The sequence below is a fragment of the Boleophthalmus pectinirostris genome, unplaced genomic scaffold, assembly GCF_026225935.1.
Source record: "Boleophthalmus pectinirostris isolate CB_2022bp ecotype Guang Dong unplaced genomic scaffold, ASM2622593v1 HiC_scaffold_10, whole genome shotgun sequence".
NCBI lineage: Eukaryota > Metazoa > Chordata > Actinopteri > Gobiiformes > Gobiidae > Boleophthalmus > Boleophthalmus pectinirostris.
This window is the reverse complement of record NW_026570971.1, coordinates 18327979-18349570: the sequence shown is the minus strand read 5'-3', so window position 1 is coordinate 18349570 and position 21592 is coordinate 18327979. Positions and strand designations below refer to the sequence as shown.

At 38.7% G+C, this 21592-nt stretch overlaps 1 protein-coding gene across 1 annotated transcript; it reads right to left on the bottom strand.

The window, feature by feature from the left end:
• Positions 1–1785: 1785 nt before the first annotated feature.
• Positions 1786–21370, bottom strand: syt14a (synaptotagmin XIVa). Its single transcript, XM_020919479.2, has 8 exons — positions 21244–21370; positions 16945–17097; positions 15541–15762; positions 8719–8990; positions 7671–8120; positions 5682–5871; positions 4703–4759; positions 1786–2099 (listed from the first exon to the last, which is right to left on the bottom strand). Exons 1-8 carry the CDS (start codon positions 21368–21370, stop codon positions 1786–1788), a joined length of 1785 nt encoding a protein of 594 aa, XP_020775138.2.
• Between the last annotated feature and the right edge of the window lie 222 nt (positions 21371–21592).

The window sequence follows — 21592 nt, the reverse complement described above, 5'->3', positions numbered from 1 at the left end:
ACAAATAAATCTTGTTACAGAGGAAAAGTAGCCTAGATTACAGTACATTAAGACACTTGACACAAGTTTTCTGAGTGAAAAACAGTAAGGCACCAATGCCACCAGCGGCATAGGTAGTAAACAAACTAAGAAAAGAGTAATAACACAGAAAAAGTTGTCTACAGTTGTAATTTTGGAGAACAAATTGGTGTATATGAAGAAAAAAAAAATCAAGATTTGTCAAAAATAGAATCACTTCGGTGTGATTTAGTTTCTAATTTTCCAATTTACACACACGTTTTAACAGTACCAGGTAATTGCAATGTACGTGGCAGTTTTAACATATCAGTCACACCTTGGGTACTTGGTGTACTGTGAGTTTATGTTGATAATTAATGCATGAATTTTTTTTGTATAATTTTCACCTTTACACCAGCCTGGAAATGTTTCTGTGGTGTGACTGTCATAACTACAGAGATTTTATAGTAACAATGATAGACAATTTATTCAGCTGGTCCTATTATCAGATAAAGGGTGTCATGCTCCCCTCTGCTTTGAATGTGCTGTGACTATTCTTTCATATAAACTTTTCAGCTGTTGTGCTTACTGTATCTCAGCAACATTCAAACAATTAATTTACCAATTCTGTTGTATTGCTTCTAGGATGGGTTACCAATCTCTGTTACAAAAATAGATATGAAACATTTATATATAAAGTATGTAGCAGACAATCAAAAGTGGCTTATCTAAATACCAAATGGCATGAAAAAGACTATAGCTATAAAAGAGCTTGTGATCTTGTATGCACACATACTCAGTAAACACATCACTGGTTTAGATTCTACAGGCACAGTCAATAGAAAATGAAAATTAAAGTGTGTAAGTGAGTGAGCTATGTAGAAATGCCTGTAACATTCTGTACTTTGTTGTGAATAGAATTGTCCCATTCCTGTCTATGTGTGTGTCTGGTACATAAAATCTCTGTGTATGTCAACTTTGGATCTATAATCTGTTGTACAAAAGCAAGTAGTGCAAAGAGTAACTACAGTGGATGACAGAAAGGTTGAAATGTTTTGTAGAAAGCTGAACGTATGGTAGGTACGGTCTTTAGAATGGTGGATAGATATCTAACACCAAACAACCACCACATAAACTACTTACTCACATTGTCTATTTAAAACATCTTTGTCCAAACTGAGCCACAGCGTAGGCCACATTCAGTGATCTGTAACAGTATGTGGAAAATAACAATCAAGTAATACATTACATCATCATATAAATGATGAAAAAATAAACTTTGGCAACATAATATGTGGCAAAAAAACAAACAAATTAAAAACACTCCTCTCCAGTTTAAACTAGAGTTTTATTTGAATATTCACAGGTAAATGTTTTGATTGTCTAATTTCACCCAAAACTACCCTGAACATTTCATTATCATATTGTAATATAGAAGTTCAACATTTGTTTTTTTAGTCCGATTGGCCAAACTGAATATTTAAACATTGTCAATTAAATAAAAAATATATGACAACATGATACTGTCTGCATGACATGTACTAACAAGGTGATCAGCTTCACCTCTATAACCCAAAGGTGTTTTAGATGGAGCTGAGCCAATAAACAAAGTGCCTGTATGATAAGATCATGTAGAATGTGTGAGAATGCCACGAGACAGTGTTTGTGCTCCTCTTCACAGATGTGCTGACCCTGGTTTTCCCTGTCCCCTGTCTCCTGGCTACAGCCAGCTGCTCCTTATGCCCCTGTAGGGCAGAGGGCTGTGCAGTTACACCTGACCTGTCACTGTTAGGACTCCAGCAGACTGTGCCAGCGGCAGACCTGCTGTCCTTTAGACTCTTTCATCTCAGTCCAGTGGGAGAGCTCTTCCTCTCCGGAGCTGTTGAGGCCCAGAGAGATCCAGCCAATCATCTCCTTGCGCTTCATGCTGCGCTTATTGTAGACCGACAGGATGAGTGTCACGTCTGAGAGCTGGAACAGAGCCACCTGAAAGATGAAGGTCTCTTTGTACGTGGGATTGGGCTGCCCTCTGCAGATGGACGTCTTACATTTGGACATCTCATGGCCCATGGAGTTGAGCAGGGTCAGCTTCACATATGTGTCTAAACAGAGACAGGACTCAGTCACAGGTCCAGATCAGACAAACATTTTAGCACAACTCCTAAATCTACATATCTGTGGGTCACTTGTGCAAAATCCTTAAGCTGGAGTGTATTGTTAACCTGCTGTCAGAGTCCAGACAAAGCCCCTGTTCCATAGTGATGCTGCTGCTGCTGCTGCAGGTAACATTAGGAGCACATAGGACATGTTTTCTCCTGATCAAACACAAAGCGCTGCACTCAGTGCAGCTGATAACAGAGCACAACTCAAAGGGCGAAAAGAGTGTTTCCTTAGTCCTGTTGCTATGCAACTATGCTGAACCTGAAGTGGATGATTACTTTGAAGATAAAAATGGACCAAAAGTTGGTAATACATTTTCCTCTTCTTAGAGGATGTGGAGCTCCTTCTAAACAGACTCTAAAATGAATGCCTCCATCAGAAAACCCCTGCAGGAGATGCTATTTTTTATTTGACTTTGGCACAGTGTCAGTGTCATGACAGAAAATGTGCTCAGACTTCCACAGCCCGGGGCAGTGTCCTGGAAAAGGGCTCGCTCCTAAACATTACTCATGTTTGGCAGAGGAGGCACACACCAGCGGATGCACTGTAAATGACATTGTTCTAACACCAGCTGAATGACTAGGTCTAAATACTGCTGATTATAATAATAGTAACTGCCTGGAAATGTGATTTTCATAATGAAACAGAAGCACTTTCCATCAATCCAGAAATAAAATGTGACGTAGAGCAGTTAGTTTTCATTCTCTCTGTAAAAATGTCATTCATCAAACAGTTCAGAGTGAAAGAAAACCTCGTACGACTGCCATTATCATGTAATTTAGCATTCACACTTTTTGTATTCACTGCACATTTCCACACAGGAATCACAAAACGAAGCCACAAATCCAGCTGAAAGTAAACGAGGCAAGACTGGCAGCCACAATGGGTCTTTGAGAGTGTTTCGCCCTCGTCTACAACCACACTCCACAATAACGCTGCGTATTATGTTCCTGTCTGAGAGGAGGGGACCCAATGAATTGCAGGGGCTTTCATGCCGTCGAGTGCCAGCTGCCTTCCAACGCCTCGCCCGCCGCCTTGAATCACACATTCAGTTGCTCTCTTTGACATAAAAGCACAGTGGAAAAAATAGCCTTGATTTCTTTTTTGACTGGCACTGAATGGGCTGTGTGGAGCTGTGGATGTCTTAAGTGGTCAGTAGCGGCGATGCATGGCTCTCCGCTATTGTTCCTGAATGAGAGGGGCTGTGACTGATGATTAACTTGACTGGAGGGATCGGCACTGTTTTGAAATGATGGAAAAGCGCCTTTGAAATTGCACTGCCGCATTCAGCACACTTCTTCCTCTTTGTGCCACGCGGAGTCAATCAAGGCCTCCATAAGGATTTTGCACAACAGTTTATTTAGTATTAACAGATGTTCAACAGAGATTTTCAAAATGGAGTTTGTGCTTTATATAGAAAGGCAGATCGATTAAGACATTGTGGAAATTTAGCAACAGACGGACCCGCATACATGGAACAGATCTGTCAATGAGGGGGGCAGAGCAGTGGATAGTTACTGTAACAGTGTCTTTATTAAGAAGCGCACTAGACACATGCTAAAGTGTGTGGACTAAATGAAACAGCCAGTGATCCACAACAGTCTCTCTGAGCTGGTCATTAGCCTCACAGCAAAGCAGACTGAAAATAGCTGGTTCTACTGGGAATATGTAGGTCTGGTGTGCTGGAGTTACTGGCACTAACACAGAGCAAGATGCAAGCAGGGGGGCGAGGATACATGCAAAAGTACACACACTTCATGGATGCAGTCTTGACATTATAGTGGGATATTTTAAATTAGAAGAACTGAATTGTGGTTTGTTTATATAAAATTTTCAGTCCAGCCTTTTTACAAGAATATGAGTTATACACACTGCGTTGTAATGTACAGCATAGGATTATTAGTCCAAAGAGTTTAATTTGGTCTTCCAATATTTTATGTTATTAGTTTCTTTTTTCAGACCAAGAGTTTGTTTTCACACCTGACAGTATTGACTGCTTACTAGCACTCTTCCTCAGAGTGATCACGTGATGTTGCTGTGACGTGTCCGGTCAACTGATTTAAACAGGTTTTGGCACTGTCTTCCTACTGGTGGAGGTAGGATGACAGCGTCATTTGCAGTCCAACTTTCTCAGGACAGTATCCCAGGTGTGTGAGAGTAAAAAAGCCCCCCTCGTCCCGGTTTATCGTCCTGTGGGCACATTTCCGTAACCTGTATAAATCAGCTTCTTCTTGGTCTGAAAAAAGTACCTAATAACATAGCATAGGATTTTTGTTTTCAGTAATAGCTGCAATTGTATGGTTTTGGTAGGTTCATGTGAGTGAGAGCAAATCACAGATGAAAATTTTAAAATGTAAATTTATTAGTCTGTCAGGTAGATGGTAGAAAACTGTTGCAATCAGAAATCGCAATCAAACATCTTACACTTGATTTGATCATTTGCAATCATAGGATGACGATAAGTTTTTATTGATTTTGTGTTAATCCTCTACATCCATGAAGGTAAAAGTCAAACTTTTCAAGAGAACTGACAGTTAATACTTACCTCTGATTATATAAACCTGTCCCCCTATCAAGTGTTTTAGACAACAGAACAGCCCATCTGACAACAAGGGTTGGACAGCAGTAAGAAAAACAACGGACCAAGATGTCAAAAGGGAGGTAGGAGGTAAGAGAATTGCAAACACAATTCAAGAGGTGAGGGGTTAAATGAGCAGAGGTCAAACACAGGTCACACAGTTTAACAGAGGCAGAAGTGGGATGTGCTCTGATCCCTGGAAAAGGCTCAGGAAAAGAGGGACAACAGGGATCCACCCACACTCGTTAACTAGAGGTGCAGTCACTACTTAGTTTACATCAAATAGTAGTGTGACTGAACATGTGTCAGAACTTTTCATAAAGACAGTCAAAATAAAAAAGTTCAGTTGTATCTTTTAAATGTAATGGACCTGATGGACACGCAACAATATGACAAAATACAAAATGCTCAAGTTTAGTGCAGTATAGCCAATGCTGGGAAGTAACTGAACACATGTACCAAAAATATATATTCTGAATACTAATTTTGAGTCACCACATTCTGGTACAGTTACTTTTTTATTTGGTGGAATTCAGAATACAGTTACTTTCCTAAATTAAAAGAAATGCTTGACAGAAAAGAAAAAAGTGTGCCTGTGTGAGTTTTTGTTTCTAATTAGATATAAGTTAATGCATAATAGACGGTGCATTAAAAAAAAAAGCTGATTGTGATGTTATGTCATGTTTTACATTATAATATACTGTAACTTGATGTAAAAGTATTCCAAGTATTCAGGATACAGTACTCTATTTGGCCCATGTCACAGAATTAGATAATACATTTTAATGCAGGTATTCTGTAACTGAATACATTTTCAAAGTACTGTTCCCATCACTGATAATAACTTCATTACTTGTTAAACTAATCACACAAATTGTAATAAAAATATACAGTAGGGTTTTTGTGGTTTTGTCAACACACACGAGAGCCACTCCTGGGTACTTACTGGGTGGCTTGTTGGCAGCCAGGTTTTTGAAATGGATGCCTTTGATGACCTCCACTGACAGGCGTCCCGTTGTGGCGTTGTACACCAGGCCCACGAGGATCTCCGGTGTTGAGGTTTGGCTGACGGACTGGAATGATGAGGCGCTTTCACTGCATGTCATGTCTGAAAGGCTGACTTGTGATTCCCCGCCCTGAAAAATGTTTTAGTAGCCATTTAGAAAAATCGGCAATGTTTGGAGCCCAGGGAGGACTGAGTGTACTTTGAAAAAAAAAAAAAACTTCTGCCAGAATCATATCAGAAATTCATATCAAAAAGTGAAATGAAAGATTTATTACTAATGTGTATTACTGCTCAAGCTGTTGCCTTGACGAATCTATATCAAAAACAGTCAGTATTTAAGTAGATACAGAAGTAGCCCGTGGCAAGATATTCACAGCTAATATGCTAATCCAAGAAATGGACAGATACAGGCTTTAATCTTAAACAAAGCTCTCCACTAATGCTGAAATTTTGCAAGGTTAACACATACTGCATTATAGATCTCCATTTCAACCTACTATGGAGACTGGAAAACCAAATATGAGTTGTTGGTTTAAAGTGGGGCTGAATACTTCAACAGTATGAGAAAAGTGCGATAGGTCCGACAGGCGTAAACACTACAAACCCCGCCCCTACTGCCAAGCGTCTCTAATGAGCTCTAATCAAACCCAGTGGTTAATGGCACACACGGTTTTAGACCATACATCTGCAAATGAACGTAGTTTGTGAGAAATAGTAGACAATGCAGCTAAAACAAATCACATTTCAGCACGTGGTTTTATGTCTAACCTACATCACAATTCAAGCAATAGGTTACACTTTATAATCACTATACCTATTTAGTAAAGATGTAACAATATCCAAATCTCTCAGTACAATATTATCACAATATGCATCTCACAGTACGATATTTATTGCGATACTTTGGAGAGGCTGATATAATTGTAGATAGGATGCTTTTTTGCTTTTAAAATACCCTGACAAAATTTTGCTGTGAATTATTACTGTCATAATCCCAAGAATTCAAGTAAAATACACCTTTTTACATGTCAGACTTCATGTTGTTTGCGCTGAAATTAATCATGGGATCATGGGATATGTAGTTACTGATATTTATTAGGTATTGCGACAAAAAAATAAATTAAAAAATGCATTTAAGTAGGGATGTAACAATAACTGAAATATCGTGATATCGTATCATCAAAGTTCTTACAATAATGTCGTGGGCCATCACAATATATCGAATTACAAATCTTTTTGCTTAAATGAAGAGTTATGGTGCAGTAATAGCTAAAAAAAAGACAGAGGGAACTACATACACCGTGATCCTTTGCTCCATTTCAGTGCAGACTACATGAAGAATAACAGTTCTAAGCACTTTTAAGTCTTAGTTCTTTGGATTAAGTCTTGTCAAGGCATTTTAAGAGGAAAAAGTAGCACAGTTAACAGTATTCACAGTTTTAGCTTTTCAGCCTCCACAAACTATCTCAATAAACATCGTACTGTGAGATGTTTATCGTGAAAATATCGTACTGAGAGATTTGGATATTGTGACATCCCTAATCATGAGCCTACCCACCATATTGTGAGCTTTCCCACAATATTGTAATAAATATTGTGCCGTAAGGTTCATACTGAAACGATATCGTACCGTGAGACTTGGATATCGTTATACTCCTACATTTAAGCAAAGGAACTTGTAATTCGATATATTGTGGCAGTCCACGATCTTATTGTGAAACTTTTGATGATACGATATCATGATATTGGTTATTGAAATCTGCATAACTTCATAATGGACAACTAAATTATTAATAATAATTCAAGTTTAAGCTTAACTACTAGATATTACCCTAAGCCTAACTCTGAGATGTGCATTCATGTCTATTGTCCTTCCACGCCGTCGTGCCGTAGCCACACACTGGTCAAACCAAAAGTTATTACACTTACCAATAGTGTGCAGCAGGGGTCCAGTATGACGGGCACAGACATCTTTCCCTGTAGGCAGAGCTTGGTGAGGTAGAAGACTTTCTCTCCCAGCACCTTCTCCTTCTTCATGCGCCTCATGCTATAGAGCCTGAACCTGAGGGCGTAGTTTCCGATCATCTCCGCCTCCACGTGACTGAAATAGAACGTCTCGGTGAAGATGGGACAGGGCCCTCTTTGGACGCCTGTCTTGGCCCTCTGCTTCTTGGTGGGCAGGAGCACCAAATGCACCTGCCAGGAGAGGTTCCCTGTGCGTTTCACTGGGGGGAGGTCAGTGGCGGCCATGATGGTGACCCCCAGCTGCTGGTCCTCCGAGTCGTAGTCGAACACCACATCCAGCGTACCATACTTGGCCACGGGGTCCGGCTCATAGCCTTTAGGGAGCTGTGCAGCAGATCCACGAGCCGACAAGTCCTGTACACACACATGGAGCGCACTCATGGATTGAGTTTTTCTTGCATATGTGATTCAAATTCAAGATTTCTGTCACATTGAGAGTGAATGGGTACTGACATTTGAGAAAAGGCTGAAATAATAACTACTAATACAAGAAACACATGTATTTCATAAATACTTTTATGTCTAAAGTATATGACCTCACAATTCAAGCAATAGGTTATAATTTATAAAGACTACATTTATTTAAGTCTTAGTAAAGCTAGAAGAAAGAAATCTGCATAACTTCATAATGAACAACTAGTTTTTTAAGAATAATTCAGGTTTAAACTTAACTACTCATTAATACTCTAACTCCTCCTAACCTTTACCCTTTACTTCCTTGTTTTAATAAACTATTGATAAACTATTTGTGCATTATGAATTTAATCTTTAAATTAAAGCTTTATTAGCACTAAGGTGTAGTTATTATGAAGTGTAACCAAGGGATATAATGTTGTTTGAAGAGGTCATTATATTAGTTAGCCTATCCATCTTTGCGATATACTAACTACAACAACCACAATAAGGCCAGTGTGATTCAGCTGTGATTAACAGTGCAGTAGATTAGCACTACCTCTGGGCTGAGCACGGCCGTACTGTCACTGGGCACGTCCTCCTCGTAGCCCTTGTTCAGGTAACTCTCCGTCTCGGGCCCATCACTGCCCTCGCTTGGACACTTGCTGTAGGACATGTGTGGGCTGCCGCTGGTCTGGGACAGGTCACACTTGGCGTCCCCCAGGTCAGACAGAGTGCAGGACATGCGCGGTGATCCATTCTCATCCTGATAGGGCGGAGGCTGCAGCTCGTCCAGAGGAGGGGTCCGGCTCATGCGCTGGATACAGTTAGCTGAAGGGAAAACCAGGTCAACAAAAGAGCAAAAATGTAATTTAAGGTTGTTGTCAGTGTTGTTGAATAGTGAAAGTATTATACAGTCCAGTAGGGAAATCCTTCAACTAGTGCCTTTGGACATCACGTTTAGGAGTAGTTAGTGTCTATGGGCAGGGATAGATCTTTGGCAGGGATACACAGCTGGAGGAGGATCTGTTTTGGGGGAGTTAATGGTGTTAAACAGAGTGCCGGGAAGACACCAATCCAGACACAGAGAAAATGCAGACTCCACAAAGTAAGGCCCAACAACATTACTTCAATGCTGGTCTATTGTCCTAAAGCAATCTGATTTGATAGCCACAGCTTTATTATCCTTCCGTGCCAAAATCACATTTGCGACACTACATTTCCCAAAATCAGTGTTATTGAGTAAAAGAAATGCACAAAGAGCTTGTGGTACAAACTAACAGTTCCTTTGTTTTGTGGAAAGCGAGTGTGCTGTGCCTTGAACTAAACACATTAGAGTCAGTAATAGGCCTGTGCAGCTGAGCTACACCTCCGCAGCTGTTACGCTATAGCAAAGGGAATAGAGAACGCTTTAAGTCTGAATATCATTTATCATGCAGATCTACAAATATCATAACCACAGATTCAATTAAAAGTGCTGGAAAAAGTACCAGTATAAATATGCATGAGCTTTCTTTAATTGCATATTTTAATTACAAGTAATGTCTTAAAACAGGATTGATTTAATGGAGAAAAAGCTCACTTCTCCTTGACTAACTGGAGTATATGGAGCACACAGAATTAACATAAAATTACACCTTAGAAATGTAATGACAGCAGAGCTCTCTGAGTGATTCTAATGCAGTTAGTAATTAATGTAATACTTCCCACTCTTCTTATGTAATACAAGTCAATATTTTTATAGCAAGAATAATGTAGTTTTGTACAAAGTCTGACCGCCGTAATTTACGTTAAACACTACAGTAAAGGTGCACTAACTTTTCTGCTTGGAGTTGTGCAACAGGCTTCTAATTGTGTTTCAGCACTGCTCCAAACTATCATATTAAACTTATCTATCTGCATTTCTTCATTTATTGTTAAAAGCATCCATTGAAAAACATGCATTCTTACTATGATCAGGATCGCCTGTCCATAGATCTGATCTGTAACTAAGCCATACTATGGAGCATTCCAGGCAAACAAATGACATATCTATGGAGACAAGCAGGTGATGGACACTCCACCAGAAAAGTTACATAGTGCACTTTTAAAGTTTATACATAAAGTTTAGGAGAACAGATTAAAATTAATAAGGTAGTGAGGGTTTGGTGAAAATACTATATGGTTTACAGCATTGTTTCCCAAAAACTGGGTTGCAACCCTCAGGTGAGGGTTCTTTCAAGAGATTTTTTTTTTTTGGGTTGCCTGATATTCGTGTTGCGCTCTCCTGCACCCGGACTGGAACATGCTACAAAAACACAGGCAGGCCCACTGATGTCATTAGAAATGTTAAGACATGTATAATTTCTCATCTTTTGTTAATTATTTTATTGACTATTTTGTTCAAATATTACTGTTTTTGTTGAATGTTGAAAATAAAAACAAATGGGCACATTTAATGTCCAAATAGGCGACTTATGGATCCTTTTATTGCTGCTTCAATGACTGTTTTTATTGTTTAAAACCTGAGTAATACTAATTGTTCAGAGAGACACGATCACTCAGTCAATAATAAAATATCCTCATTAATGTTCAATAAACCAAATCCACCTTCATTTTGTGATTTTCGAATAGTCTATTGACTTGGGTCGCAAAGGTTTGTGACTTTTAAAATATGGGTCCCAGAAAAAAAGTTTGGGAAACACTGGTTTACAGTTAATGTGTGACAAAAACAGTTATTTCATATATATATATATATATATATATATATATATATATATATATATATATATATACAAAAAAAAAAACCTTACAGTAGTATAATGAAACAAAACATTTACTCAAGTAAGAGTTGTGTTACTTATACAAATTAAAATTGCTCAGTACATCTCCTTCAAAAAAATTTATCAGTTAGACTTTTCCATATAGTTGACCTTCAGCTCCATCTCCACAGAGGAAACATGCTTTGGCAATGTGAATAGAAAGCACCACCTAAATAAAACATCAGATATGCACCGTCTAATCTCTGAACTGCATACATCTTAATCTGCCAATGATTTCATGGCTTTCACATCTCCAAATCATTCAGATGCCTCGAAGATGTAGAAAAATACTATACCACATGTCGGTGTGGCATTTACAAAAAATCATGAATTGAGCTGTCAGCCAGTTTTTCAAATCTACCTCCCCGGTCCAATTTAGATCTACTAAATTTGAGCAGCTGAGCCTTATACTCCCATCGGGACACTGTCGAGAAGTGCTTTATACCTGCATCGCTTGCAAAAACAAAATGACGAAGAGAAACAACACAAAATCTCCTCAAAGTTTTTGGAAAGCCAACAGTGACGTAATCCATATTGTTCTTGAAACTTTGGCTCTTAATAACGTGGGTGAGGTGGCAGCTCAAAGTGGCATGCGTCAGAATGGAGGCACAGGAGTCTTAACTAAGTGTCATAGAGGGCTGGATAAAAGGAGCAGTTGCATTGAGAGCAGTTTTTCACGCTGAGCTGGGGGCGGATGACTTGATGGGAGCCGCTGTGTAAAAGCGCGACTCGTTGCTACAGCCCGCTAATTGGAATAGTTACCTTTTTCGTAACCTTGACGCTGCCAGTTGCCGTGTTCTGACTTCTTGTACCTCTGTGTGTGGGAGCTATGGCGGTGAAGTTGGGATGTATATGTTTGGGGTAAGAGATGAAACAAGAGGTGAAAAGAAAGGGGTCTTCAAGTTCATTCATTCAAGTGGAGGAAAAGACGACCCATGCAAATGTACACTGATTGTTGCATATTGATACAGGTGAGTGTATTTGTGCTGTTAAACAAGTCATTCTAGCACTAGTCAACATTTTTTTCAGTAGAAGAAAAGAATGTGACAGTAGCTCAAATGGATTTAAAGTGTCAGTCTAGAATGTTGGACATAGAACCTCATTTCCTAGTGAGCCAGAGTTTTGGAGACATGTGGAGACACTTTTTAAAATATTCCATCCAGTCCTTGTATTTGCAGAGATCGTTGGTGCTAGGCTAGTGCATGTCAATGGCCATAGTTATCCTGCCACTAAAAACTGTCTTACCCACTCCACAAAACACCTGAAGTAAATCTATTATTATGCCACACTGTCGATGTAAATGACTGTGTTGATAGAATAATTGAAATAAAACTAACCTTGCATCACATGAATCATCGCATGTTGAGGGACTATTTTCTCATATATCAGTCCGCTGCTGCCGGACCTTCTATCAGGAACTCACTGCTGCTGCTCAGATATAAATCCATCAAATGCAAGGTTGGTTTTACTTCTAAAAATGATTCTATTGACACAGACATTCACATGGACAGTCTGGTGTAATAATAGATTTACTTCGGGTGTTTTGTGGAATGGGTAAGACAGTTTTTAGAGGCAGGTTAACTATGGCCATTGACATGCACTAGACTAGCACCAGGGACCTCTGCAAATACAAGGACTGGATGGAATATTTAAAAAAGTGTCTCCACACGTCTCCAACACTCTGGCTCACTAGGAAATGAGATCATATGTCCAAAATCCCAGACTGTCCCTTTAAAGGATGTAACGACAATACTTCGGTTCTGTCATAATCCAAAGAATTCAGATTTAAAAGTGTGGTATAACAGTTATTTCTTCATGCAGTCTGCACTGAAACAGAGCAAGAATTGAGGTCTATGTAGTTCCTTCTGTTTTTTTAGCTCCAGCTGGACCATTATTAATTTAAGCAAAGAGATTTGTAATTCAGTATATAGTGACGGCTCTCACTATTATTCTGAAGCTTTTGTCGATACGATGTAATTCTGGTTATTGTTATGTCCCAAGTAGTCATAAACATCATTGTTTAAGCCGTCACATCCACTGACCCACATGTTGGTGTTGTGATTTCAGCTCCCACAGATGAATCCTGTTGTTGTGTTGTTGTTGTGTCCTGGGGCGAGACACTTACCCCATAGTGTCTGTGTACACTGGTGTATGAATGTGTGTTTGAATGGGTGAGTGGTTCCTTGATGTAAAGTGCTTTGAGTGCTTTGAAGGTGGAAAAGCGTGATAGAAAAATGTGACCGAAGGCACTGAACTTTGTGCCTGTTTTTGTTTCATGGGGCTAAGCCCAGTAATTACAAAGATAATAACCATAAACTAGGACAGGATGATTGAAAAGGAAAACCATGAAAAAGTAAACTAGGACCTACTATGTAAAGTGCTTTATGTTTGTCAGTAGCCCCAGGATGTGCAGCCATATTATGTAGATTAGATGGAAGTTATGCATTTTAGAAGTAGACAATGGAGGACATATGAGGCCTGTTTCTAGTGTCTGGAGCAAAAATGCATCTGATTTTCTGTCTAATCTTCTCCACAATGAAACCATTACAGCAAATCCTTGTGAAATGTGTCCAATTAACCGCTGCCTCCTTCTCATTTTTTCTCCCATGGTGTAATCCAGGGCTAATTTATGATGCAGCTCACCTCCTCTGTGCCATAAGTGTTCGGAGTGGTGACCTAAAACAGCACAGTCCTCATTAGGCCCACTGTTCGGACTAGGCCTATGTCTTCTTCTTCTTCTTCTGCTACTGCTGCTATTTTTGGAGGCACCAGGGCACACAACCTCCGTGATTGTGCAGCCTCGGCACAATCCTCCTCATGTATAATAAATGCGTGTCCTGAGGATAAAGCACTCTCCTCACAAACAGGCCGCGCTTTGGAGAAGAATAACAGTTTTACAACTTTTACATGAGCGAAAACGAATCAAATAAACTCGTATTATGATAAATACTACCTGAAGACATTCGCACTGATTTGAACTTCCTTCACTCATAGTTTTAGTGGTAAACTGCATTGAAATTGAACTGAACATTTGAGAATATTGATAGATCATACTTCTTATTATAAAAAAGGTTCATTAAGAAGTGTGTGTTTGTAAAATGCACACAATTTGGAGGAACTGGGAATCTGTAATTCTGGCCTGTATTACGTTATTTACGTTATTTTCTGAGCCACCGTGTTTTCAAACTCCATACACTTTCTCTAGAATCATTTGGATTCAACCCTGGAATTGCGAATCTCTACTGAATAAAAGGTAAAAGGGAGCTGTTAACTTGAAAACTACACCTACATAACATTATGAGCTGAGTCTTATGAGCTCTGGAAATCTACAAAACCTAATAATAAAGGAAAGACACAACTCCAGGTATGTTTTTGATGAGAAAGTTAGAGCTAATTTTGTGTATATAGGACAACATAGGACCTTGAATTAAGAAGGATTTTAAGATGTTATTAAACCTATGTTATTGTTTTCACATTGCAATACAAAAATCCTAAAACATAAATAAAAACTGAAAAAATTATGTAATATATATTTTATCATTTAACACATTGGAAATTCACAACATTATAAATTCACTGACAGAGACAGAGTCCATCTAGTGGTTGCTAAAAGTTATAGCAGGCCTTGCATAACAACAACCTTGTACAGTTGTTCTTTACTAATGAAAGCAGAAGTCTCATACATTATTGAGTCGTTAGCAGTGCAGGAAAAGACGGCTTTAAATAGTCAGAGGCAGAAATTCGTTTTAGGGAGGATAATATTAAGGTTGTTTGTGTGTCATTTTTATTGTTTCTGTAGCTGCCCTGAGGTAAGAGCTGTAAATGTAATGTAACTAACATTGCTGTAAACATAAAGCACATGATGTAATGGATTCTGTGGGTAAATAAAAATATTACTTTATATCAAGAAGAATTAGTGGTTGACTCAACACAAGAACAAGTTTTCTCAAATCAAATATAAGCTCTCAGTGTCTTCAAAGGAGCCTGTCTTTGCCAATGTGCCTGGAAAGCTTTTTAAGGCATTTAAAAATGTCAAGATTATCCACCAATAACTGAACCTGAACTGAAAAATTACATATTTAAGTCCAGCATTAACATTACACTGTCAAACCTACACCACATCCATCCCGTCAAACACAGAAAATAGGCCATGACTTGTGCCCCCCCCCTGACTTTCCTTCCATCCGTTCATAAAAAGGTCTGTGACGGTGAGGCTGGCAGATGGACAGATGGAGGGATGAGTGGTTTGAAACAAAGAAAGGAAATAAAGGGGAGGTTTCACAGACAGTTTGACTGTTTCTTAACCCTCCCACGGAGAGTGTGCTGAACGGGAGCAGCTTTGATCACCTCACAGATTAACTGACAGTGTGGGGATATCGCTGTGGTCTTTTTTATAATTATTTACTTATTTATATATTTATGGGTTTCAGCTTACTGTTACATGCAATGTTTTGAGGACTTTTTACCATTCAATAGATACAATATTTAGTTTTGAATTGTTAATCGCTATGGCAACAGCCCTAATTTCTCATCGTTCTGAAACCAATGGACAGTGAAGTATGAGTGTGATTTGGACTCACCGTCGTCAGCAGAGGCATCGCTGCTGTATCCGTCGTACTCAGCAGTGAGCAGGCTGTATTTGTGGCGTGTGTCCCAGCTGAAGCCCCCCAGTGGTTTGGAGGAGGAGCGCGCCCCTCCTCTGAGCCCCTGAGAGCGGCACACGGCCTCCTGGTACTGCCCCATCAGCTCATCCTCAGAGTCTGAAGAGGAGCCGTGCAGGTGCGCATCAGTGTAGGGCTTTTCTATTTGGGAGAAGAAGAGAGAGCAAATGTAAGCACTACAGTGATTGTGTCAACTCTTTTTATATATTGTTTGGGACAGTGATTGAAGATGCATAATAGAAAGTGGTAGTTTATTTTCTCATTACAAGTTGCAAACAGCATCAACCTATAATACTTTACTGCTCCTCTTGATTATTGTGTGTCGCACAGTCTGCCCAATCTGTACTTAAACACAAGGATCATTTTTACAGCTTTAAAATAAATATTTGCCTTGTGAAAATGTTGTTATGGCAACAGTGATCTGTAGCCTTTAACGTTGATGTAATGTCATGTTTCCACCTACAAGTGGCAGCAGAGCTCCAAGTTTTCTTGATGTGCAACAGAAAGTGCATGGCCCGTAAAAAAAAAAAAAAAAAAAAAAAAAAAAAAAAAGACAATGATTACACAGAATATTCCTTATTAGATAAAATAAGTAATTTAAGACAGTCTATGTATTCACAAAAATATCAAATTAAACATTTTGCATCTTTGCCTCACCTCTGCCTCTCTGTTCCTGTGTTTACTTGTGGGCTTTGTTGGGCAGGTCCCTGTGGGGACTCCCTAGGGCCACCATCCTTTAAACCAGAGTAGCTCAGAGCCCTGTCTATGTAAACAGCACTACACCTGTCAGCCACAGTTAGCCTCATGTGAACTGAGAAAGGCCAGAGCCAGGGGAGAGGCATCATGTAGAGGTACACCTAGAACAAGAACAGGTACACTTTGGACCAAAGAGGGGGCCATCTATGATACCACCAAATCTGTACCCCCATGACAATAGTCAGACTATATTTGGCATTTCAAGCAGAAATGTGGTAAAAGATGCATGTAAATGTCTTGACTGAGGACTGAAATGTCATACAGACAAGGTGAATTGCCTGTAAAAACTATATAAAAGCAGAAGTGTGTTTTAGGCAGTTTTTTAATCACCTTTATAGTAGCTTTAATAGTATTTTTTTAAATAGTTTTATACTATATATTTACTACTTCATTAATCTTCAATAATACATATTGTGATTATAATAGAATTAAAAATATATAAGCAACTGGCAATGACACATTTTTACAGTGACTGAATATAGTTATGTTGAATATAGTTATGTTGAATATAGTTATGTTGAATATAGTTATGTTGATGTCATTTGGAGTGGTGGTAATTGTGCTCACCTTGTAGCTCTGTGTTTTTCCTGAAGTCGTCAAGGCACGTCAGGCTGCCTGGGTTCTCGAGGGCTAGTTTGTTGTTGAGGTACCAGAACAAGAAGGTCATAAGAATGATGAAGAGTCCGATGGCTGTCAGAAACCCCAGCACCTCTGGAGACACTGAAACACACAAGAAGAGACATGGATTCTTTAATGCTGGAATTTAATTGGTTGGCTCATAAACTGAGACGAAGAAACTAAAATAAAAGGACAGTTATAGAGACTACGATTGTGTAGAGAGGAATTTCTGAATGTTAGGTTAGAAAAATGTACAAGTGTATGAAGCTAGTTGGTCTGACAGAAAAGGATAGTGTTAGTGGAACCAGATGATCCTCAGTTGTGAACTCACGTAGGGAAATGTCTGTATGAAAATTAGCATAGGCCAACAGAATGGGCTCCTACAAATTAAAATAAATTAGCAAATAATTTAAAACCACTTTAAATATAACAAAGAAAAAAGCCTAAATCGGTAAAGCACATGCCCAAAAAAACATAACACCAGGAAAAGAAGGAGCACAACAAGTCTACATTAGGGCATTAGAAAAACGAGGTTATGTGAGCGGTGCCACTACTGTTACCATAGCAACAGGTTCAGGAGCAGCATCAATCTGAGCCCCAGACACAGCGTCGAGGCGGCACCATAAAACGCAATTCTGATCTGATGAGGTTCAAAGGAAATAATCCTTCACAAATCCAATTTGTATCTAGAATAACTGCATGAAAAAATGACAAAGGAGTTGAAGACTCAAGGAGCTCATGATGACCTTGACCTTTTAGATGACCTTCACAAACAGAAAATGCAGAGCCTGCTGGTCTAGAGCTGTGGTCTGTTTTTGTGTAAAATGGGCTCTCTGTGTCTGAAACAACATGGCACCATTTAGGATATTTCTGTTTATTTCCCATTATGGCTTTCATCCTGTTCTTGTTTGGCCAAACCCTGCCCAGATCCACCCACCATTAGATGAAACGCCTCTGTCCAGCTGTTGATCAGCTGGGGAGAAAAGGCCCAACGTGGCTCCAATGTTTGTCTTTAAATAGTAATATCTTGTTTTGAATTAGCCTTAGTGTATTCTATTAGTTATTTTCACTTACCTTTTTTTGTAAATTTGAAAAAAAAAGGTATGTGAGATGTATTTACACTTTTCTATTTTTAAGAAACCTCTCCAGGCTGTGCCTTTTTCTACACCCATTAAACATCTCATCAGTTATTGTGCCGTTAGCCTAGACCTCATGGATCTCAGTTTATATTAGAAGACTTTTAGGCTTAAATATTTGCTAGTTACTCATAACTCACTGAATGCTTTGACAATGAAATTTCCTGATTTTAATGTAATATAAAAAATATTCTGAAATGCAACATAACCCTGACATAACCCTGTTTGTTTTCCATGCGTTTCCAGCGAGATTGAGATATTCGTTAATTAAAGTGTTTTTGTTGCAATTTTGGCACAGAATCTTTTGATTCCACTTGCTCTTGAGAACGAGAACGAGCATTTGCAGTTACAGCATGGACACTGACTGAGTATATAAAATAATGAGCTAATTTGTTTGGAAACTGTTTAGGATTGTGGCTAATTTATGACCTAATTGATGAATGTGTTTTCTTTTATTAGAATTGGACGATGTTGCTGTCTCTGATTAAGTGGATTCAGCTGCTAATTAATCGTAGTACCTGGGCCCGAGAGGCTTTAACTCAAGATGCATTAGACTGTCTGTGCAGTTACATAACACTCCACTGGTCTATCGCCATGAAAACTCAAATAGTCAGAAGTTTCTAAAAGTACTGCAGTTTCGTAAGTACACTGTTGCGTGTGCTTAACAAAAGTCTTATGTAACCCCGGAGATTATACAAGTATTAAAAATGTGTGATTGACGTGCGCGGTGCCATGAAGAATACATGGTTGAAATGCCCGCAGAGGTTTTCCTGGTTGGGCTGAGAGGTGAGAGAGGAGCAACTCTCCTATGGGGATTTCTGTCTGCTCACTCTGTAGCGTGCTCTCATGGTGGTGGATGAATTATTCACAGCACAGATGGGTCGGGATCCAGGGCTGCTGACTTCCCTAAAGTGAATATTAAGTAAGAGAAATAACCGTCTGTAGAATGGTCAAGAAATAATTACATATATGAAAATAAATCTGAAAATCTGAATTTGATCAATCAATATAGCTTCAAAGTTAAGTGTATTGGATTTTTTACTATATTTAGAATGGTAAAGCACTCCTACAATGAAGATAAGGTTGATGATTCAAATCTTCTTCATACTGTTGTTGTGTCCTTTGGCAAAACACAATAATTAGAGGATATGCTGGAAGGTGAAAAATTATCCTAAAAATAGCTATGGTAATTGTTATTCTAAGTGTAACCACATCTAGTAGAATAGAAAAGCTTTTATGTTTTGAGGATTGTCTGATTTTAAATATATTTATTTCCATAGCACAATGAATCTTCTTATGGCTGTATGATAAGAAAGCACAGAGACTACATCTCCCAGCATGCCTGTGCACAACTGAAAAAACACAGGGACCAAAGGGCGTTGCTGGGGAAAGGACTCCAGCTTGTACCTATTTGCTGACCCTGTTGCCTTGGAGACCATTTTTTAACATGGACCTAGTATGTGAATATTTCCATAACCGGACCGACCTGTGTGAGACTGTAGAGCTCTTGACACTGTAGGACGTGTAGTTACTCATAGTTGTGGCTGTTTTTTTTTGTTTTTTTGTTTTTTAGAGAAATAGTTGCCATGTTGAATAAAAGCATTTTCAAAAATCAAAAAGACGCCCACTCGGAGCAGAGACGGGCCGGGAGCACTCCACGCCATAGCCACACACGCCCACACGTGTTCGGACTGCAGCCTCAAGTACTATACACCTGCTCGGCACTAAAGAGGCAGCAGCAGCACCGGAAATACACACATAGGCACAGGTCAATTTACATAATAGCATTTTGATTATACATTCAGTTTTTATCTCATGTACAAAATAATGAGATTTTAGACTGACAAGTTTTATATTTGGCTGGTGAAGTGATACTTCTATATTATTTAAGCCTTCTTCACAAAACTGAATTAACTATCTTACAATGGCAAAATGGTGTTCAGCTTAGAATAACCGGTGGGTTCTTTGCAAAAAACAAAAAACAACTTTCACCACTCCTCAAACTTTGTGCAGTTTCCTTTAAGATGAACCTTTTTACTGTGAACTTCTTAAAATTTTCCTCTCAAAATGTATCTTTTAGCAATAATAGTTATAGCTTAATGACTATTGTCAGATTTTTATGGGACAGGTCATTCATTCATGTCCTTTTTCCTGTTTACTTTTTAAAATTCAAGTCTTTGTATTGTAATATAATAATGTAATATAGGGATGTAACAATAACCGAAATATTGTGATACTGTGTCAAAGTTCTCACAATAATATCGTGGACCATCACAATATATTGAATTACAAGTCTCTTTGCTTAAATGGAGAGTTATGCTGCAGCAAAAGCTAAAAAAAGACAGAGGGAACTACATAGACCATGATCCTTTGCTCCATTTGAGTGTAGACTACAAGAAGAAATAACAGTTCTAAGCACTTTTAAGTCTTAGTTCTTTGGATTAAGTCTTGTCAAGGCACTTTAAGAGGAAAAAGTGGCATATTAACAGTTTTAGCAGTTTAGCCTTTACAAAATATAGCAATAAATATCGTACCGTGAGATGTATATTGTGAAAATATCGTACCGAGAGATTTGGATATTGTTACATCCCTAATCGTGAGCCTCCCCACCATATCGTGAACTTTTCCACAATATCGCAATAAATGTAGAATCGTGAGGTTCATACCGTGACGATATCGTATTGTGAGACTTGGAAATCTTTACACCCCTAGTATAATATGATATAATAGGACAAGAATTTCCCCTTTGAGGGATCAATAAAGTATCATCTATCTATCTATCTATCTATCATTATTTTATCATTATTTAGTCTACTCAGCATGCAATACATTTTGGGAAAGTTTTGCATATAACATTGCACACATTATAACAAAAATAAGGAACATCATTTTAATAATTTATTCCAAAAATATAAAATTTTGTTTGTTAAATTCTCAAACTTTTCACCTTAAAGACTTGGGCCTACTTTGTGTCCGCTTTATTTTAGTAGATTCTCAAACACGACAAAAACACAACAAGATGAAACACTGAAAACCCAGTTAACAACACAGGACCCCACAGTAAAAGACACACACAGATGAACATAGAAATGAGGTCTGTGATGTGGCCTACCTTTTCGGACGCAGATCAGCTCATGAACGCCACAGTTGCGATCGCCACCTGCAAAGACAATGCATTCTGAATGAGCCGCTGTGATGGAGCGAACACACAGCATGATCCAGGGCTCATATGCAGACATGTTTAGACCAGTCCCACAGAACAACAGGTAAATGTCAACACACAGAATACAAAGGACAAGACAGGGATGCAGCAGAGACAGTGGGAGACAGAACAACACACAGAAACATGAAAATGGGTCAGACAAGACTAGAGTTTTCAAAGATTAGTCTATTAAAAAACGTTATGATACAGTTGATATCCACCTTATAAAAAATGCTTATAGTTTTCTATGTAAAAGCAC

Bases quoted from the DNA above. Each gene is read 5' to 3' on its own strand.
- syt14a (XM_020919479.2), bottom strand. From the start codon at position 21,370: ATGTCTGCATATGAGCCCTGGATCATGCTGTGTGTTCGCTCCATCACA. The intron at 15,763-16,944 runs GTGAGCACAATT...TCTCCCAAATAG, and splicing joins GAAAAACACAGAGCTACAAG to AAAAGCCCTACACTGATGCG. The intron at 8,121-8,718 runs GTAGTGCTAATC...GTGTGTGTACAG, and splicing joins CGGCCGTGCTCAGCCCAGAG to GACTTGTCGGCTCGTGGATC.